We start from the raw sequence: 22,232 nt of genomic DNA on the forward strand, positions 1-22,232 counted from the left end.
CATTCCTCAAACCCTTTCACCGGACTTTACAGACCCAGACACTTTTTTGGAGATTTTGGTCGGAGGAGCCACAGCTCTCTGTGGAGCTTGGAGGAGACACAGGCGAGGGAAGCGCGCTGGAGCGCTGGTTAGACTGCGAAAGCGGGGGTTCTGAACTCCGCTCCCGGCGTTACACCTGGCAAACGTCTGCTCTCTGCCCAACAAAATGGATGAACTGCTGCTCCTAAAGAAGATAAACAGGGATTTATCAGGATCTTCTGCGCTGTGCTTCACTGAAACCTGGCTTGGTGAGTGCATCCCTGAAAGCATCCTTCATATGCACTCCTCAGCTAGAAGCCATTTCCATAAACTGCAAACAATTTCAATCACCGCAGGAGTTTTCCTCCTTTATTCTGGTCGGCTTGTACATACCACCTCAAGCCTTTCATTTCTTTCTTTGTCTTTTATCTCAGTCGACGTTTTTATTTTCAAAAGGACTTTTGCTCTTTTAACTTGAAAAGACCAAACAGGAAATTGCACGCGGAACAATCTCAGACTCAGTTTCACTTTCCCCACGGACCTTATTTTTCTTTTCCCAACGATCTACAAACGGCTTCCACAGCCGTCCCCTGCAGAAGCGCGAGATTCATTCCGCTGAGGAGCACGAGCTCCACATCCCTGAAGAAGAAGGACGACGTTCATCCCATCGAAGCAGCACGAGCAAATCCGCTGTTTGTCCGGTCCAGCGGCCGAAGACCGCTTGAGAGACCACGTGATTCACTGGCCCGACGCGCACGCACACCGCGAGGGTGGTACAGTAAGAGGCTTTATTGTCTGGGCAGATGTTAATCTAATACGTAGCGTATTGTTTTAATACTTGAATGTATTTGTTTTGTATGAGACCGCCGAGTCTCTAGTGTTAGCGGCGATTCGCCACTTCCGGTTTCCGGTTACGGCCTTGTGCCACAGTTTTTAAGCGCCGTGAGCAGCGTCTCCAGCTCATTGTGACCGTTTGAACAACTTTAAAGAGACTTTACCGGTCAAACCTCAGCACACAACGCCACTTGGGTGCTGAGTGGTAAAGTAAATGTAACTTGTCTCTGACGGTGCTTTTAAGAGCTTTGCTCTCTCCTTGTATGCTCTCTCTCTCTCTCCTTCTAAACCGACCTATACACACATCCGATCTGTATTTAGAATACAGTTCATGTAACATAGTTAAATCTATATTCAGAGAGGCTGGACACATCTGGAAGCCATGCGGCCGAACGCCAAAGCAGAGACAAAGAATTCTCTTTGTCTGAAAATCCCTTTGTGTAATTCATGTGACGACCACCAGTGTGAGCTCCGGCCACATGGTGTCATTAACATAGACTCCATTTTGAATAACGCAAGTTAAACCACCATTTTGAATCTATTATTGCCACGCCTCCTCTCTCCCTCTCCTCCCATTCTGGCTCTAAATTCATAACGGCTCCGCCATCTTGTTTTGTAGTCAATCCGCCATTTTGAGAGTTTTTAGGCCTTGATTCCACGAATCATGATCGGCCGCCATCTTAGATGTGACGTCACCACATGACTGCGTCATCGCCACGCCCCCCTTCTTTTTCTCTCTTTCTCTCTCTCTCGCTCTCTCACACACACACACACACACACACACCCACACAGACACAGAGACAGAGACACATTGATAGACACAGACAGATACACACACACAGATACACATAGAGGAATACATGTGTTTTTCTAAATTGTGATAAGCGGCTGCTGTTGTTATCTTTGAAATATGGGAGTTTGTTAAAATGATGAATCATTAAATAACACTAACTTTATTTCACATGCATACACATAGACACACACACACACAGAGAGACACTTTGACACAGACACACACACATACACATAGACAGACATACATAGGTAGACCGCCGGTTTTACATGTATTTTCTGAATTGTGATAAGTGCTGCTGCTGTTGTTATCTTTGAAATATGGGAGTTTGTTAAAATGATGAATCATTAAATAACACTAACTTTATTTCACATGCATACACATAGACACACACACACAGAGAGACACTTTGACACAGACACACACACACACACCGAGACAGACATACATAGGTAGACCGCCGGTTTTACATGTATTTTCTGAATTGTGATAAGTGCTGCTGCTGTGTTTATCTTTGAAATATCGGAGCTTGTTAAAATGATGAATCATTGAATAACATTAACTTTATTTCCCCTTTTTAATAAATGCTTTTGTAATTAAAGTATCTGTAGTCTGTGATTATTTGTGCATATGTATGTGATTGCAGCTGGATTATGATTGCCTGTGCTCGAACTTAGAAGCCTTCACTGTTAATTAAATAATTATTAATATTAAATATTGAGATTATTGATTTGACATTTATCATTATGAGACTGATATTTATAGATTGTATCGTTGGTCCCTGTAACCAGGGTGGTGCCCCGCGACAATAAGCAATGATTACAGATTTGTATTATTCTTAATTGATAATTTTATTGTTTTCATTAATTATTTTAACTATTATTAATGGATAACCGTATCATTTCTAATTAAATGTGTTACATTTCTTAATTAATAGCTTTATCATTTTTGATTATTTTTAATAAAATAATTGTTATTTTAATAATCATATTTCATGATTATTAATAATTAGCCAACGTCAATTCTACTCCTACTATTGCACAACAGTGGCAAAGAGGAACTACTCTGAAAAGCTGAAAAACAGGTTTTCAGCTAACGACCCTGCATCCGTGTGGAGAGGCCTGCAGGACATCTCTGACTACAGGAAAACCTCCCCCCGCCCCATGGAGAACCCTAAACTGGCTGAGGATCTGAATGTGTTCTACTGCAGGTTTGATCACCCCACATTAACACCTCTCACCCGCTCCAACCCAGACTTCACACAACCATCTGCACCCCCTGTTATCACCTCCCCCCTCCCCCCTGACTCCCCACCAGCACTGACAGTCCTTGAAGAGGATGTCTGCCAGCTCTTTCAGAGACAAAATACAAGAAAGGCATCAGGCCCAGACGGTGTGTCACCCTCCTGTCTGAAAGCCTCCTGACAGATCAGCTGGCCCCCATCTTCACACGGACCTTCAACAGATCTCTGGAGCTGTGTGAAGTCCCTTCCTGCTTCAAACGCTCCACCATCATCCCAGTCCCTAAGAAACATTACATCACCGGACTGAATGACTACAGACCCGTCGACCTGACGTCTGTGGTCATGAAATCCTTTGAAAGACTGGTGTTGATCCATCTGAAGGACATCACAGGCCCCCTGCTGGACCCCATGCAGTTTGCCTACCGGGCAAACAGGTCAGTGGATGATGCTGTCAACATGGGGCTGCACTTCATCCTGCAACACCTCGACTCCCAAGGGACCTATGCAAGGATGCTGTTCGTGGACTTCAGCTCGGTGTTCAACACCATCATCCCAGAAGTCCTCCTCACCAAACTCATCCAGCTCACTGTGCCTGCCTCCACCCGTCAGTGGATCAAAAACTTCCTGATAGACAGGATGCAGCAGGTGAGGCTGGGTAAAATAACATCCAGCACCCGGTCAGTCAGCACTGGTGCACCTCAGGGATGCGTGCTCTCCCCACTGCTCTTCTCCCGCTACACAAATGACTGTATCTCAGGAGATCCATCTGTTAAAATTTGCAGACGACACATCAGTCATTGGCCTCATCCAAGATAATGATGAGTCTGCATATAGGCGGGAGGTCGAACATCTGGTCCTGTGGTGCGGTCGCAACAACCTAGAGCTTAACACACTTAAAACCGTGAAGATGACAGTGGACTTCAGGAGGAGCCCCCCTGCACTGCACCCCCTCACCATACTCAACAGTACTGTGTTGGCTGTGGAATCGTTCAAGTTTCTGGGATCCACAATCTCCAGGAACCTGAAATGGGAACCCAACATCAACACAATTCTCAAGAAGGCCCAGCAGAGGTTGTACTTCCTGCGCCAGCTTAGGAAGCACAACCTGCCTCAGGAGCTGCTGATCCTGTTCTACTCTGCAGTCATCAAGTCTGTTCTCTGCACATCCATAACTGTCTGGTTTGGATCGGGCACCGAATTGGATAAAAATAGACTCCAACGGACAGTCAGGTCTGCAGGAAAGATCATCGGTGCCAACCTGTCCACCATCCAGGACCTGTACACATCCAGAGTCAGGAAACGGGCAGGAAAAATCACTGCAGACCCCTCTCACCCTGGACACAACCTTTTCAAACTATTCCCCTCTGGTAGGCGCTACAGATCTCTGTTCACCAAAACCACCAGACACAAAAACAGTTTCTTCCCCCTCGCCGTCTCACTTCTGAACAGCCAACCCACTGTGGCACTGTGCAATAACTCTGGATCCTTATAATAACCACTGTACAGTTACTCCAAAAATTATATTATATTATATATAATATATATTATAATTATATTTAATTATGTTTACTTATTTCACCCTCACTGGATAATTGTAATATGCACACCTGCACTTCTTTTCTTAGACCGAGGCACTGTTCAGACTGTTTGTACTGTTTGTATTGTTTTGTTTTGCTTTGTTTTGTTTTGTTATGTTTGTTTTGTGATGTGTATTCTTTGTAAGCAACTGAGAGCCACTTTACCGAGTCAAATTCCCTGTTTGTGCAAACTTACTTGGCCAATAAACCTGATTCAGATTCAGATTCTGATCAATCATCAATCAATCAAATTTTATCTGTATAGCCCATATTCACAAATTACAATTCATCTCATAGGGCTTTAACAGGGTGTGACATCCTCTGTCCTTAACCCTCAGCAAGAGTAAGGAAAAACTACTAAAAACCCTTTTAACAGGGTAAAAATACGTAGAAACCTCAGAGAGAGCCACATGTGAGGGATCCCTCTCCCAGGACGGACAGAAGTGCAATAGGAAAACATAGGAAAACATCATCAAGATTAAAGTCTTCAAGATTAAAGATTAGAGTCTCTAGCAGCATTTGATGAGGGTAAACATCCCGAAGGACAACCCCAACATGACATGCCAAGCAGTCCCGCTGCAATCACAGTCCATGGTCAGCAACCAGCAGGACCACGATCCACCATCCAGACCAGAACGCCACTCCAGTCCTCAGTCACCGTCCACCGCCTAGCTATAAGCAAAAAGGAAGGTTTTGAGCCTACTCTTAAACGAACAGATGGTGTCTCCCGAACTGAAAGTGGTAGTTTATTCCACAGCAGAGGAGCTTGATGGCTAAAAGCTCTGGCTCCTACTCTACTTTTAGAGACTTTAGGGACGACAAGTAGGCCTAAATTCTGGGAGCGGAGTGCTCTAGTGGGTTTATAAGGTACTAACAGCTCTTCAAGGTAAAAAGGCGCTATATTATTAAGGGCCTTGAAGGTGAGGAGGAGAATTTTAAATTCTATTCTAAATTTAACTGGAAGCCAGTGTAGCGATTCTAATACTGGAGAAATGTGCTCTCTTTTCTTTGTTCTCGTCAGGACACGTGCTGCGGCATTTTGGACAAGCTGTAGAGTCTTTAACGACTTACTGCTGGAGCCTGATAATAATGAATTACAATAGTCCAGTCTCGATGTAACAAAGGCGTGGACTAGTTTTTCTGCATCTTGTTGCGAAAGGACATGTCTGATTTTTTAGATATTACGCAAGTGGAAAAAAGCAGTCCTAGAAATTTGTTTTAAGTGACTATTAAAGGATAAATCCGGATCGAAGATCACTCCCAAGTTCCTGAATGTTTCATTTGAAGCAAGGGCAATGTCGTCTAGCGCAGCTATATCATTAGATAATGTATCTCTAAGGTGTTTGGGGCCAAGTATTATAAGCTCTGTTTTGTCTGAGTTTAATAAGAGAAAATTGCGGGTCATCCAGGTTTTTATGTCCTTGAGACATGCTCGAAGTTTAGTTAATTGATTACTTTGTCCAGGTTTTATTGATAAGCATAACTGGGTGTCATCCGCATAGCAGTGAAAATTTACCGAGTGTGTCCTGATAATGTTTCCTAGTGGAAGCATATATAATGAGAATAAAATTGGGCCGAGCACAGAGCCTCATCATTAATTTGCACGAATTGGGAGCGATCAGAAAAGTACGATTTAAACCAGTTAAGGGCGGTTCCATTAATGTTAATTAACTGTTTGAGTCTTTGCAATAGAATTTTATGGTCAATTGTGTCGAATGCTGCACTGAGATCTAACAGAACAAGGACAGACACAAGTCCCTGATCTGAGGCTATTAAAAAAGGTCATTAGTGACTTTTGCCAAGGCTGTCTCTGTACTGTGATTGGCTCTAAACCTCGACTGAAAGTTTTCATATATATTATTTTCCTTGAGAAACTCACACAGCTGATTGGCTAGGACTTTTTCTAAGATTTTAGACATGAAGGGGAGATTAGATATTGGTCTGTAATTTGCTAAAACCTCTGGGTCTAGAGTGGGTTTTTTGAGAAGGGGTTTGATTACTGCTATTTTAAAAGACTGTGGTACATAACCTGATGATAATGACAGATTGATTGTATTAAGTAACAAACTATCAATTAGGGGCAGAATTTCTTTAAGTAATTTTGTAGGAATGGGGTCTAAGATACAGGTTGTTGGTTAGATTATTTTGGTAAACTGATCACAGGTGACCAGAGAGAAGCCGTCTAAGTAATGGGTAGGATTCTCAGCCGTTTCTGAGATCTCTGTTGTTGGGAGGGTATTAGTGCCAATTGAGGGCAGGAGATGGTTGATTTTATTTCTAATAGTTAGAATTTTATCATTAAAAAAGGTCATAAAGATATTGCTATTTAGGGATCGAGGACTACTGGGTTCGGTGGAGGTGTGACTCTCTGTCAGCCTGGCTACAGTGCTGAAGAGAGACCTGGAGTTGTTTTTATTCTCTTCTATTAGTTTGGAATAGTAGGCGACTCTTGCTTTGTGGAGAGCCTTTGTATATTCTTTAATACTATTCTTCCAGTCTATGAGGTTTTCAACAGGGTTGCTGGAGCGCCACTTCCTTTCTAGTTTTCTTGATAATTGTTTGAACTCATTTGTCTGGGAATTATACCGCGGAGCTAATTTACTATGTTTGACATTTTTCTTTTTTAGAGGGGCTATTGAATCTAATGTTAATCGTAATGAGTCTGCAGAGCTATCGACGAGGTGGTCGATCTCAATGGAGCTCGGGTTTTTAAAGAATTTGTTCTTTATATCTACGGATAATACGGGTTTAAATGTAATTGGAATTATTTCCTTAAATTTAGCTACAGCACTATCAGGTAGACATCTAGAAAATGAGTTTTTTATTAGTGGCATATATTCAGTTATTGAAAAATCGAAGGTTATTAAATTATGGTCTGATAGAGCTGGATGGCGCGGAAGTATTGTTAAATGTTCAATTCCGACACCGTACGATAATATAAGGTCAAGTGTGTGGTTACAACAATGAGTAGGTTGGTGTACACACTGACTGAAACCAATTGAGTCTAGTATTGAACTAAATGCTACGCCGCGGCAATCTTTCTTATTATCAACATGTATATTACAGTCACCAACAATAATAATTTTATCGGTCTTTAGGACTAAGTTTGATAAAAACTCAGGGAATTCAGTTAAAAATTCAGTATAAGCCCTGGGAGCAAGGTAAACTACAGCAAATATGATTGGCTGTTGGTGTTTCCTGGATTGGCGTGGAAGACTAAGAACCAGACATTCAAATGTTTTGTAGCTGAGTTTAGGTTTAGGATTAATTGATAGACTTGAGTTAAAAATAGCAGCAACTCCACCTCCTCGTCCAAATTCTCTGGGAACCTGTGAATTTATATGACTGGGGGGAGTAGATTCATTTAGACTGACATATTCATCAGGATGCAGCCACGTCTCAGTGAGGGATAATAAATCTATGTTGTAATCGGAGACTATTTCATTAACTAAAATAGCTTTTGATGACAGTGATCTAATGTTTAAAAGACCACATTTAAAAGTTTTAGTTCCCTGTGTTGTTTCAGAGGTTGTTTTAATTTGTATTAGATTATTGTGTGGAGTTCTCGCTCTGTTATTGTTTCATTTCAATAATTTAATCGGACGGTGGACAGACACTATCTCTATGGGGTTTTGTGACTGATCCAGAGGGAGCGCAGAGAAGTGTTTAGCACTGCAGCTCTGCTTCCTGGTCCCAACTATGGTTTGTCATGTTATAGACTTAGTAATATTCCTAGATAAGAGAGCTGCTCCATCCCAAGTGGGATGAACGCCGTCTCTCATAACAAACCAGGTTTTCTCCAAAAAAGTTAGCCAATTATCTACAAAGCCCACGCCGTTTACAGGACACCACTTCGACAGCCAACGGTTAAAAGACAACATGCGGCTAAATATGTCATCACCTGTTGTATTATGCCGGGTTCACACCGGACGCGGAAGCGACGCGGAAGCGTGGCGTATGCACAGCGCCAAGCCTCTGGCTCCCATCCACTCCCATGGACCTTTGTCCCGGTCACACCGGACGCTGAAGCGCCGCGCCACCCCGCCGGGTTCACCCCTGGGATACAATTAACTATGGTCGCTGGTGTCGCTAACCTGACGTTTTTCAGAACCGAGTCGGCAATAATCATAGTTTGTTTATCAGCGGGTGCCTCGCTGAGTGTAGAGAATCTATTTAAAAGGTGAGCTGGTGGCTCTTTAATCGTGGGCTTTTTAAGTCTAGCACTATGCCCCCTCCGGACCGTCACCCAGCTGCCCTGGGCTCCCTGCTGCACGGGACTAGTCAGGGGGCTGCTAGTTAAGGCTAGGCTACGTGCTAAGCTAGGTGGATCCGCGGCTAGCGGTAGCCGGCTAACTACAGCTAACGGAGTTTCTAGGCTGCTGAGCCGAACTTCTAAGTCGCTAAGCCTCGCCTCCATCGCTACCAACACACTACATTTATTACAAGTACCTCTACTGTTAAGGGAGGCAGAGGAGTAAGTAAACATAAGACACTCGGAGCAAGAGAGAGCAGTGGAGCAACAGGGAGAGAGAGAATACATCGCTGCTATAGAGCTACGAGGGTGAGAACACAGAATCACTAAGCAAGATAGAGTATGGGTTGTTATGTGTGGGTGTTTAACTACAGACCGGTGATTTTAGCCGTAGTGCTACAGAGAAACAGCTGTGTTTAGCGGAGGAGCTATTACAGAGAGCGACGGCCGCCAGCAGCAAGAAAACAGGAAATGACGCAGCAATAAACCTGATTCTGATTCTGATGTCATGTTCAAACAGGTGTTACAGGACCCTTTGGTTGTTGGCTATAGCAGCTATGTGAATACACTCGTGTTCCAACATCTAAGAGGCAGTAACTATAACGCAAAAACATTGCATCAAAGAGCAGAAAAAACAGGCCAGGGGTAACAATAAAAAAGTCAAAGGAACTTATCTGAACAAGGGTGATAGAGTACTCCTCGCCAACAAAGGTGAGAGAGGAATGAAGAAGCTTGCAGTCAAATGGGCGGAGACAGTATATATATACCGTCATAGACAAAAACCCACAGACACACATATTTAAGCTGGAAGAGGATGAGGGGAACACAAAAGTAGTACATCGCAATATTATCCCATGATATCAGTTTCTTGCCCATTGAATCTGCTGAGGGAGACACGAATGTAGCTCATTTGATGATTCTGAATAGCAATCTAATTCAGTGGATCTTGTCAACTCTTTCAGGGAGGATTCAGAGGGTAGGACAAGTGCTTGGGGGCTGAGTTGGACAGGGGATGCCATCAGTCGCAAATCCTGGGTTAGTGATGAAACAGACATCAATCAACCATGTCAGGAAGGTGTTGAAGTTGGGAGTGGAGAAATAACTCACAAAGACGCACAACTCTCTCAGTGTACAGACTGATGTTGATGTTGCTACAGATAGTGACAGTTTTCTTGCAGTACCGACAGTTAACATCAAACACAACCAAGATAGGCAAGCATACACACAACTATACTCACAAAGTGTAGTTAGGACACGTGCTGGTAGAGTTGTTAAGAGGGTAAACTGTTTCTTATACACAATTTTAGGGGGTTTGCAAATTCCATCAGTAAGAGATCACAGTCTTTTCTTACCCGGTTTTATAGGGGTTGTTTTGTTTGTTTATTTTTTGTTCAGTTTATCTTATTGGTTTGAGATACGGTTTCAAACACTTTGGGACTCAGTAGGTCGGGTGGTTTGGTGTACAAGGCACCATACTGTTCTATGAGAGATTTGAGGCTTGATCACACTTTTTATTTCTCTGAACCTGGTTAACAGGTAGCTTATACAGCTGAAGATAAAGATTGTACTCTTTAGGGCAGTGGTGTCCAAACTACGGCCCGCGGGCCATCTGCGGCCCGCCATCCATTTTAAATTGGCCCGCCTCAAAAAAATTAAAATTAAAATTAAAAATAAACTAATAATTTCGTAGCACTTAAATGGCACCTACTTATAGCACTTTGTAGTTTTGCTCTATTTTTGAAGAAATTGTACTTTCTTGATTCTTGTTGTTCTGGGTTTGTACCCTCGGGTAGGGGAGAGCGGGGTAATATGATAATTTTTTTTACATTTGCTCCCCTCTAGGCGAGCTAAAATTATATATCAGTAAAATTTACACATTTTTCCATTAATTCAGGATGTTTCCTAGCAATGGAAATTATCAGAATGTCTTCAGGACAAAGGGCAGTGAAAATATGATCGTTTTTAAAAAAGTGGTCTTGTTTCTCACTTTACCCCAGCTTAGGGGTAAAGTTTGAGACAGACCAGAGAAATCAAGGGGGTAAAGTGATCCACTTACTTTTTACGCTTTAAAAATACCATAACAACACATGTTGTAATAGGTCAATTAGGCACATTTATGATTATTATGATTCATGTGATCTCTTGCACACCCTAGCTTACCTGCACATTGTTTCTCTGTCCAATTGGCAGGGACAAGGATATTGTTTTTCTCTGCATTTTCAAATGCCAGTTCACGGCACTTAACTGGAGCAAGGCCATGGAACTGGTCAGCTAGTTGTTTCAAGTGATTGGCAAGCTCCTCCTCCATCTCATCTGTGAATATTCTCTTTGCCTCAGTTACTGCACCCAGGCAACTGATTTTACTTTCCCTTTCTCTTTTTTCTTTATGAATCTTTTGAGGGTTGTCTTATCAATATTTCTATCCCGTCCAGCTTTTCTTAAGGACTTCTTTCCTTGCATGACCTCAGCGGCTACACTCTCCATCTCTGCGAGGGGTGTTTGGCCCCAGGTTGTCTTCCTGGTGTAGTTTCTAGGCATGATGGCTTTTATACAATGTTTTTGACATTAAAAATAAAACATATGTAATGTAATATTACACTAAAATATTTTTAAGACTAAACCTAACTTGTGCTACTTGTCTCACCTTACCCCACAGCATTTGTCTCACTTTACCCCACAGCCAACATTTTAGAAAAAACAACATCTCTAAGCAATTCAGGCTAATCTTCAGCTAGCATCAATCAAATGATTTTATATGTTGGAAGTTCATCAACATGTATGATATAAGTTTTTCTACCTGAATCTATTTGTTTCGACACAAGAGTTGATGCAAGAATTTTTTTTGTGAAAAAACATTCTAACCACAGCACCTGCACCAACTTCTCCTTCATGGCAAGGGTGGAATGGGAGGGGCTTGAAAACTTAATGATCACATGACCACAATTGTGTCCGTTGCCTAGATACAGGGGGTGTCTCACATTACCCCGCTCTCCCCTTCCCTTGAATGCACTGATTGTAAAATCGCTTTGGATAAAAGCGTCAGCTAAATGAATTGTAATGTAATGGACTATGGCCCACTGTATTGTACTTCTCAGTTTTGACAGTAGGTGGCGCCACGCCCCCCGCCCTAAGCGACACGATTGAGGCGCACTTTCAACAGTCCGCTCCAGGGCAGGGGGGCGTGGGGGCGTGAGTGGCCCAGACCTTCACATTATTTTGGAATGTGGCCCTCGGGACAAAAAGTTTGGACACCCCTGCTTTAGGGGGACCCGTTTCAGTTTTGACAGGATGTCAGTTGTCTCTGTTGTACATGTTTTATCCAGTTAGGTACGCAATCAGGATTTTGGTGTAATTCAGGAGGGGTGAATGTAGCAGGTATTAGAACTAGGGATGCACCGATTTATCGGCCGAACATCGGTAGCGGCCGATATTCGCCTCGTTTACTGATATCGGCTTATCGGTAATAAACTTGACTTTCACCGATATCATTGGCCGATGTTCATATTTGTGGTAAAACCGCTGGGCACGTGCTGGGGGAGCAGTCGCTCAGTCGCCCTCCTCTCCGCGCCGCCGGAGGCTCAGTGTGCGGAACCGGGAGGTCCTCATCCGGTGGCACCTCACGGCGTCACTGGTGGGGGGGCTTTCTTTCTCTTGTCCATCGCCGGCGCGGAAGGCGGGCCGTTGGAGGGGACCGGGTACGCGCTCAGCGGCGGCCACTCTGGACGCGTGTCGGGCCCTTCTCGCGGATCACCTCAGCTACGGCGACCGCTGGGGGAACCCTCCGGCTGGCGCCTAGCAGCTGACTGAGAACTGGTGCGGACCAGGGGAATCCGACTGTTTAATTAAAACAAGCATCGCGAAGGGCCACGGTGGGTGTTGCCGCGATGTGATTTCTGCCCGACACTCAAAACAGGTAAAACTGAGGAGGGCTTGTTAAGTTATCTTGACTCACGCAGTGTAACTTGGTGTAAAAAGTATGAGCGTAGCGTCTGTTTAAGTACTTTATTCTCATGTGCACCGGCTCTATTCCTCCGTCTCATGCACAGGTAACAAGGGAATTGACAACATACGTCATACACACAGAAGCCGTAACACATCTAATAAACGGGCAATACTGCTACCGTAAATCAATGAGAAGAGCGTTCTCTATAAATATACTTTAACAGGGCTGTTTTAGACAGGGTAAAAACGTACTGTTTTAAATTACCCTTGTGGTATTTTGACCAAAATATGTTACAGACATTTCATTAAGATCCCAAGGAACCATTTCCACTTGCGGTAAAATGGACATAATATGTCTCTGTTAAATAAAGTTTAGTTAAATCAAAGATTGTTTCATAAATCTGATTCAATCTGTGCTCATTAAAAGATAAGAGTGATGAAGGGCTGACATTTTTTTAAATAGTGCTTTCTAAATAATGATTTAATTATTTTTCTGGCACAAAAGGGTGAATGAATAACAACAAAAAGAAAATAAACAAATATCGGTATCGGCTATCGGCCAGATTGTTATTTTAAATATCGGTATCGGCCAAGAATTTCCATATCGGTGCATCCCTAATTAGAACTTATAATGCATTCCACCAAAAATCCCTCCGCTTTTGTTAATTATTGGTTTATTTTATTGGGTGTTTTACATGGGTTTGGCGCCCTCTTTTGGTTGCGGGTGGACATTGTGTTTGTTTTCCCAGCCCTGGTCAGAATGCATTGGAGCTGGTTTAGAGCAGTATGTATTTTGTACAGTGCGACTCTAATGTATACATTTCTTAGCTGAAGGTAACAGTAAGTGTTTAGAATGATTCATTTGTATTGTAATATTATAGCAGTCGAGCCGTTTCATGTCTTTATGGTTCATTTTCATTTGTGAGTTAGTTCACAGTGTTTCAGCAACCTAACAAACATGTGTTATATTTCTGTGCATGTGCGTTGGCATTTGCCACTTTGTGTCTTGAAATACGCCTGTTGAACCATATATTTTTTTATGTTAGGCATGTGACCAAATTACCAACGCTGATTTATTTTCTTCTGCTGAAACTCTGAACAGGTATGTTTTGTTGCAAAGGACTCTTTTTGTTGTAATAAATGCGAATCTTTTCATGATGTGTCTCTGGTTTGCATGAATGTGATACATTCAAAGACAATTGTAAATTATAGTTTTGTTATTTATTTTTATGAATACTTAAGTATTTTGGCATTTATTATTTCTTATTTTTTTGTTTTTATTAGGCAAGATTTGTAAATGTACTAAGAATGCATTGGAGCCGGCTGAGAGCGGCATGTGACCAATTTTATTTTCTTCTGCTGAAACTCTGAACAGCAATAAAAGTCCTGTGCGGAAAATCAAGTCCCGGTCTTCATCTTCATAAATTGATACTAAACACAGAGCATACAACACAAAGGACTGACTGGTTACATTAGCATGATACATTTGTGGGACATATAAAATTTCTCTTGGCGAAAGCAAATGAATAGGAGGAACCTTGGTCAAAATTTGTATTGGCCGCTTTTGAGCTAATTAACACACTTTCTTGAGCACATTAAAATACATACTTAAGGGAATTTTTTAATACGTTGAGGCCCCGAAAAAGGCGAATTATTTCGAAGAAGAAGAAGAATCGGAGCAATTCCAATTAGGTCCTTGCACTGTAAGTAATCAGGCCCTTGGAATCGTCCTTACTTCCCTCCCCTTAGGCCACCTGCCTAATATTATGAAAATTCGAAAAATCTTGTCTCAAAAGAATGCTGAGAAATCAGTCCATGCATTTGTTACCTCTGGACTAAGCAAAACCAAAATGATTCAGCACAAGTTCTGGCAGGAACTTGAAGATGAGCTATTACTCCTGTCTTAGCATCTCTGCATACATTTTCTGCAAAATTCAAGAATAGAATTCAAAATCAATCAATCAAATTTTATTTGTGACCATATTCACAAATCACAATTTGTCTAATAGGGCTTTAACAAGGTGTGACATCCTCTGCCCTTAACCCTCAACAAGAGTAAGGAAAAACAAAACAAAAAACACTTTTAACAGGGTTAAAAGAACGGAGGCACAGAGAACATCAGCAAGATAAGGGAATTTGCAGCATTGATTAGAATAAACAATTAGAAGCATAACTGAAGGTCAATGGAAATCCTGCTCCTTACATAAAAATCCCTTACCGATCAAGACCCATCATATATTAAAGAGTTCACACTGCACCCTAGTATCCCAAAAAATCACTTTGCTCCCTGAAAGCTCACTTTTAGTTCCTTGAGTTTGCAAGAGTAAAATGGGAGGTAGAAACTTCAGCTAACAGACTCCTCTTCTTTGGCACTAGCACCCACTTTAAATGTTCCTCTTTGATAAAGCTTATATTTGGGGCAGGACATCCCTTAGTTATGTTGCCATGGGCCTGGACTGCTGGGGGAACTCATAATGCATATACCACACCATCCCCCTCTCAGACTGCATGAAGGGTCCAGATCTGAGACTTCTCAACAATTATTATAATATCATTATTATTATAACTATTTATATTATTATTATTATTATTATTATTAACACTATCAACTGATGTTACTATCATTAATTACATCATTACATTTATAAATTGTATTTATTTATAAAGCGATGTTCTTGTCTCTTAGCCTGGATGCCAGACGAAGCCCCGCCCACAACATTTTGGTCGGGCAGTTCGGTCTGGAGTCGCTCCATTGGGAAAAAATTATGGGGCGTGTTTCAACTGACCAGGAAGTAAAATTCCTCTTCGCTCAATTGGATAGACCTACAACCAATCAGAGCAACGTAGTATGTGACGTATGCTAAGCAACGCATTGTGAGTTATTTACTGGGTTCACACCGGACGCTTCAGCGCAGCGCCAAGCCTTAAATAACAGCTGGCTCCCATCCACTCCCATGTTAAAACTTTGTGCCGGTCACACCGGAGGCTGAAGCACCGCGAGGCAGCCTTGGCGCAGCGTGGTGCTTCAGCCTCCGGTGTGACCGGCACAAAGCCGTGCAGCGATCTACTGGATCAACGGGTGATATTATTAGCGCTGCCCGGCGGTTCAGCGTCGCTTCAGTGTCCGTTGTGAACAGCCAAGCGCCGGGGCGATAGGGATTAGCGCGGTGCTTTGGCGTCGCCTCCACATTCTGTGTTCCTCTTTCAAAATGAATGCGCTGTCGATGTCTTCTAAAACAGACTCAATGGCAGCATCTACACATCTCAGCTCGCCAGCGGCAGGCATGTTTGTTGAAAACGAATTCAACCCGAGGGCACTGTGATGACGTGGTTGATTACGTTACCGTTGATCATCTGTCAATCATCGTATAAAGCCCGCCCTGACAATCTGATTGGCCCGGTCGGGCCATAATTTTTTCCCAATGGAGCGACTCCAGACCGAACTGCCCGACCAAATTGTTGTGGGCGGGGCTAAGTTCGTCTGGCATCCAGGCTACTTGTCTCTACTACTCGCAGACATTCTTACAATGTATCTATGGGCACACTTATTTCTGGCATTCAGTATCTTGCCCAAGGACACTCAGGCGTACGGAGTGGGAAGGACTGAGAACAAACTGCTGACATTCTGGTTCGAGGACAACCTGATCTATCCCCACAGCCGCCACTCACACCATTATTTTCTTCTTAGCCCAACAAGTCAAGGCAGATGGCCGCCCATAGTGAGTCTAGGGATCTGCTAGAGGTTTATTCCAGTTAATGAGGGAGTTTTTTCTCTCTACAGTCGCCAATGCTTGCTTGTGGTGCGAACTGTTGGGTTTCACTATAATATTGTAAGGTCTAACCCTAAAGTACCCTGATATACTATAATAGTGAACAACACAGTTGAATTTGACTCAAACCTTTTCAAATCTGACAATAGTAAGTAAATAAATCACCATAATGTTGGGGTAGAGTCCAGAGTGCTGGAGACTCCACACTAAGGACCATCAAACTGCGGCCTGTAGGCCCTGCTGAAATCAGTTTTAGAGTTTCTCACATCCAATTGAGCTTAAAAGTGTTCCTCTGAGTGGAGGAGCAGACATCTCCAGTGTCCCCAGGGAGGACCCCCACCTTTTAGTCGCTCCCTGAGATTTGACTTCTGATATCAATTGGCTGATGCCCATGACCAACTCCTCGAGGAGGCGGGCCCCTCCTCAGGTTAATAAAACAGCTGGGCTCACTGAAGACCTCTGCTTTTTCCCTGCACTGATGACCTCTCCAGACCTCTCCAGGTCTCCAGATGATTTAGTTGCTAAAGGGGCAACCACAAATGTTTGTTTTAATTTCATTTTCTTTTATCCTTATTTTAAGTCGACTTTCTTAGTTTGAAAGACTTTTGTTATTTTAACTTGAAAAGGTCGCAACAGGAAGCTCACTCGCTGGCCGAGATCACAGACTTTCTTTTCCACGATCCCCAAACAACTGCCCCACAGCTGTTCATCCCTGCAGACTTTGAAATATTGGAGTTTGTTAAATGAAGAATCATTGCATAACATTAACTCTATTTCCCTTTTTTTAATAAATGCTTTTGTTATTAAAGTATCTGGATTCTGTGTTTATTTGTGCATATGTATGTGAATACAGCTGGATAACTATAGCCTGTGCTCGAACTTAAAACCCTTCATTGTTTATTATATAATCATTAATATTAAATATTGAGATCATTAATTTAACTTTTATAAACTGAGACTGATCTTTAAAGATTGACTTGTTGGTCCCTGTAACCAGGTTGGTGCCCCGCGACGGTAAGTAATAATTACAGATTGTATTATTCTTAATTGATAATTTTATTGTTTTCATTAATTATTTAACTATTCTTAATTGATAACCGTATCATTTCTAATTAATTATTTTACTTAATTTTTATTTTAATTAATAGCTTTATCATTTTTAATTTTATAAGAATTTTTTTTTATTATTTTAATAATCAAATTTCATGATTAGGGGAGAGCGGGGTAATGTGGGACATTTTTTACATTTGCTCCCCTCTAGGCGAGCTAAACTGATATATCAGTAAAATTTACACATTTCCCATTAATTCAGGATGTTTTCTAGCAATAGAAATGATCAGAATGTCTTCAGGACAAAGGACAGTGAAAATAGGATTGTTTTTAAAAAAGTGGTCTTGTGTCCCACTTTACCCCAGCTACGGGGTAAAGTGGTCCACTTACTTTTTCCACCTTAAAACTACCATAACAACACATGTTGTAATCCCGTCAGCTAGATTGACAACCACTAATATCGGACTAGTAACAGAATCATGGGGATTGGTCAATTAAGCACATTTATGATTATTATGATTCATGTGATCTCTTGCACACCCTAGCTTACCTGCACAGTGTTTCTCTGTCCAATTGGCAGGGACAGGGATATTGATTTTCTCTGCGTATTCAAATGCCAGTTCACGGCACTTAACTGGAGCAAGGCCATGGAACTGGTCAGCTAGTTGTTTCAAGTGTTTGGCAAGCTCCTCCTCCATCTCATCTGTAAATATTCTCTTTACCTCAGCTACTGCACCCCAGGCTACTGGGGTCTACTTTCCCTTTCTCTTTTTTCTTTATGACTCTTTTGAGGGTTGTCTCGTCAATATTTCTATCCCTTCTAGCTTTTCTTAAGGACTTCTTTCCTTGCATGACCTCAGCGGCTGCACTCTCCATGTCTGCGAGGGGTGTATGGCCCGGCCCCAGGTTGTCTTCCTGGTGTAGTGATGATGGCTTTTCTACAATGTTTATGACATTAAAAATAAAACATATATAATGTAATATAACACTAAAATATGTTTAAGACTAAACTTAACTTGTGCTTCATGGTGGGGTAAAGTGAGACACTGTCCCACTTTACCCCACAGCATTTGTCCCACTTTACCCCGAAGCCACAATTTTAGAAAAACAACATCTTTTATCAATTCAGGCTAATCTTCAGCTAGCATCAATCACATGGTTTTAGATGTTGGAAGTTCATCAACATGTATGATATAATTTTTTCTACCTGAATCAATTTGTTTTGACACAACAGTTGATTAAGTTCAAAGCAAGAAAATGTATCCTTCATTGCAAGGGGGGAATGGGAGGGTTTTTTAAACATAATAGTCACATGACCACAAATGTGTTCCGTTGCCTAGATACAGGGGGTGTTTCACATCACCCGATGTCCCACTTTACCCCGCTCTCCCCTATTAATAATTAGCCAACGTCAAATCTACTACTATTGCACAACAACAAAAAGGCATCTCCTCAGAAATAAGTCAGAGCTTCCCGCATGCTGCAACTGAATGTAACATCTGTCTGCATTGTTTGTCTCTCTTCAGCTGTAGGCTGGTACTCAAAAAAGAGGAATTCTTGTCATGATCACATGAACACACATGCAAAAGCAGAAGTGACAGGAGACTTATTGCTCCAGCAATGACTTCTCACTTGTATTGTTATATCAACACAACATAACATAAAGTCTTTCAGTGTTTTATATGCATATAAATGATAAAATGGTTTTAAATTAATTCCACCCTTTCAGAAGTTGTAGTGTTTTCTGTTGTGCAGTGTATTTAATAGTATGAGTAATGCTTAAATTGCTACCAGAATGTTAAGATAATAACTTGAGGCCAGGGGCATCAGCTGGACAGTGAATCATCTGGGGCTGCGCCCAGAGCCGGGACGGGGGAGACCCTGATACATTTCAAAGAAAGTAATTGTATGTTATACTCCATCACGTTTATTTTCACAGCTTTAGATCCTTTAAAATTGAGATTTTAATCAATCGATAATAAAACAAGCTGTTGAAACATGTTGTTAAAGACTAAATCAGTGGTTTTAACTAAATAGTAAATAAACTATATATTTTTTTCAAATGTCTGAGTTGTTTTCCCTTCTGAAGGTCTCCAATGATTTAATGAACGAGTAACTCACCACAAATCAAAGTGTGAAACAAGCTCTCACAAAACATCTATTGTCTCTGTTTATAAACACCCATATGTCAGTCACTGCAGCACAACAGCCAAGCAGAACAGCAATATCTATACTAGCTATTGTTGAGATTTAATAGCTATTGTTTCTACTGTTGGCCAATCACTACTGCCACTCCCACCTCCTCCACTCCTCTTTCCTTTCTCCCCTAAAGTCCCCTAATTGGTTTTAATGGAGAAAAATTGCATAAGATCTTCCACTCTATATACTTGGAAAGAAAGTAGCCACAATGGCATAGATTTGAGCCTCTGCGATTACGTAATACAAGGCATATCACGTCTGTGGGCTTGATGTTCATAGTAATCAAATATTAAAGAATCAGTCCTATATAGGGCTTTTCTAGTCTTGATGACCACTTAAAGCGCTTGCATATGCATTATTAGCTAATGCATATCAGCAAGCCACATCATTTACACAAGTCTTCAGCAGAACATTTTCTTGATCTTTTTGGGAGGCCTGGCCTCCCATGGTCTTATATTGGCACTGCCTCTGAATAAGACCCGGTGTTAGATTTTGCCTGCGTACCTGAGATATTTTTCATGGGTGAAATCCACAGATTTTGTTCAAGTAAGTTTTTATCTTTTAATAGGCTTATTATCATCAAACATTTCTGACACACCTCTCTTCTCATCTTCACTTAAACAACATCACATGATATAAGAACATTAAAAATCGAATTAATCCCAAATTTGACACATGACACTGTAACAGATTAGGGCCCATGCGGATGGAGGTGAAGCGCATGGAAAATATAAACCGGCACAAACTCACAGACACCTCCTAGATGGAGCTTTTTTAGTGCTTGTCGCTTATTGCTTAGATACACAGCCTTAAGCTTGGTTGTACGATGACTACTCTATCATACATGAATCAAACAGAGGTTGCGCGTTACCTAAAAAGTCACCCATGAGTTGGGAGACAGAGGAGGAGTCCGCCATTGCCCTTGTCCATAGCAGGTCCAACTAAGTTTACGCAGTCTGATGACATTGCGTAGCTTGTTTCTAGGCAACTAAGAATGTCTTAAAGGTACATTCCACAATTTCAACTCTTACAGCACAAAGCCGATTCATCAATTGTTAAACAAAAAGAAGACTTAAGTGCAACAAATTGCAGTAAAAAATGTCTGGTGTGAGTAAATGGTTTGGTAGACATCGTCAATATATTTTTTGAAAATGAGTTTAATTGTAAGTTGTAAAATCTTTGATCAGTGTTATGCTACCTACTGTTAGCCTTTACAGCTAGAAATGTTACTGTTGCTTGGCAACAACTTTTATTGTCATAATTATAATCAAAATCCTCCAGATTTTCACTTCTAAATATTACAAACATATGACGTTGTAAAGGAAGCCCTGATAAATCAGCAAACACTTTTGGAGATGTAAGACATACACATCACCAAAGAATCAAGGTATTGGTACCAACCAAGGTCTAGACCACATATCTCTTCCAATTATCATGAGGGGTAAATCACAGATATAGCCTAAGGCCCAAAACTCTTGAGAATTAGAGTTTCATCCATTTGGATGTATTCTCAATGTCTCCTGTTCTCTGGATTCGGCTTTCAATATGTTGTTCGCAGGGGTACAGCCATTAAAATGCAAGGCAGTTTGAAACTATTCCTTTGACGTTGTTGTCATACATTGTACCTTCATACATCTGCCAATATCTCACCACAAATGACACAGTCAGTTAAACTTGTTTCCATTGCTTCTGTTAAGCCGAGGTCATCTTAGCTTTTCAAAATAAATAAAAAAAGAGAGCTGTCAGAGGTGCAACAGAGGAAGGGTGGATGGTGTATAACTGATGGCTCATATAAAACCACTAGATTATGTAATCACTGGTGTTCACATGAATGCTTTTTTGTATTTTTATTTTGAAACATTGAGGCCTACAATATTCACAAAGAAAGCAATAATATCACACACACCCACTTGTATTTCCATGGCAACAGTTGCTGTACTCAAATATCCCATTTGAAGCACACTGTGTACAAGCAAAGACATATAAATAAACATTCCGCATTATCCTTCATATTCTAATAAGATGTACAAGTGCAGATATAAGGTCCTTTGGTCTGACGGGCCTGTAATCTTGTGATAAAGAGCAGGCCCTGTCCAGGAACAGGAAGGACACAGTGATATAGAAAACAGGGGAAGTGACAAAAACAGAAAGGAAACCAAATAAAACAATGTACGATACTAATATATATATATATATATATATAGTCAGCGAATTAACCTTTTCCTGTAATCAAACACGTCACACCATTTTAGACAGAAGTTGTCCGATGATTTCAACTCACCCGCAAGCTGATCTCCCTCATCCTTTCTTGCCGCAGTTTTGACAGATTGGCAACTCTTGACATTGTGACAGTTCAGATTTTCTCACAATGACAGGTTCCAGGAAGATTCAGGCAATCAGAAAGTCAGAAAATTCAATATCCAATATTAATGTTTATATGCTTCTCTAGATCCTCAGAAAGCGAAAAAACTAAAACCTTTCCTCACTGGCCATCTGCAATGTACTTCTGCTTCTAGGGAAGAGGCTGTTTCTGTGAAAAATCTGACTTCTGAAT

At 41.5% G+C, this 22,232-nt stretch overlaps 1 protein-coding gene across 3 annotated transcripts in view; it reads right to left on the reverse strand.

The window, feature by feature from the left end:
* The window catches only part of arhgef1a (Rho guanine nucleotide exchange factor (GEF) 1a), a 135,377-nt gene extending 113,145 nt beyond the window's left edge, over window positions 1-22,232 (reverse strand). For 2 of the 3 annotated variants that reach the window (XR_008342281.1, XM_053446596.1), the window contains exon 1: window positions 21,960-22,231. Coding sequence is in view for 2 of the 3 variants with exons in the window: in XM_053446596.1 (XP_053302571.1) it covers window positions 21,960-22,022 (63 nt within the window). In the remaining variant the exon portion in view is untranslated. Of the gene's footprint in view, window positions 1-21,959 lie in introns of all 3 variants that reach the window. The other variant, XM_053446597.1, reaches the window with a different exon arrangement.

The sequence above is a fragment of the Pleuronectes platessa genome, chromosome 18 (genome assembly GCF_947347685.1).
Source record: "Pleuronectes platessa chromosome 18, fPlePla1.1, whole genome shotgun sequence".
Lineage (NCBI taxonomy): Eukaryota > Metazoa > Chordata > Actinopteri > Pleuronectiformes > Pleuronectidae > Pleuronectes > Pleuronectes platessa.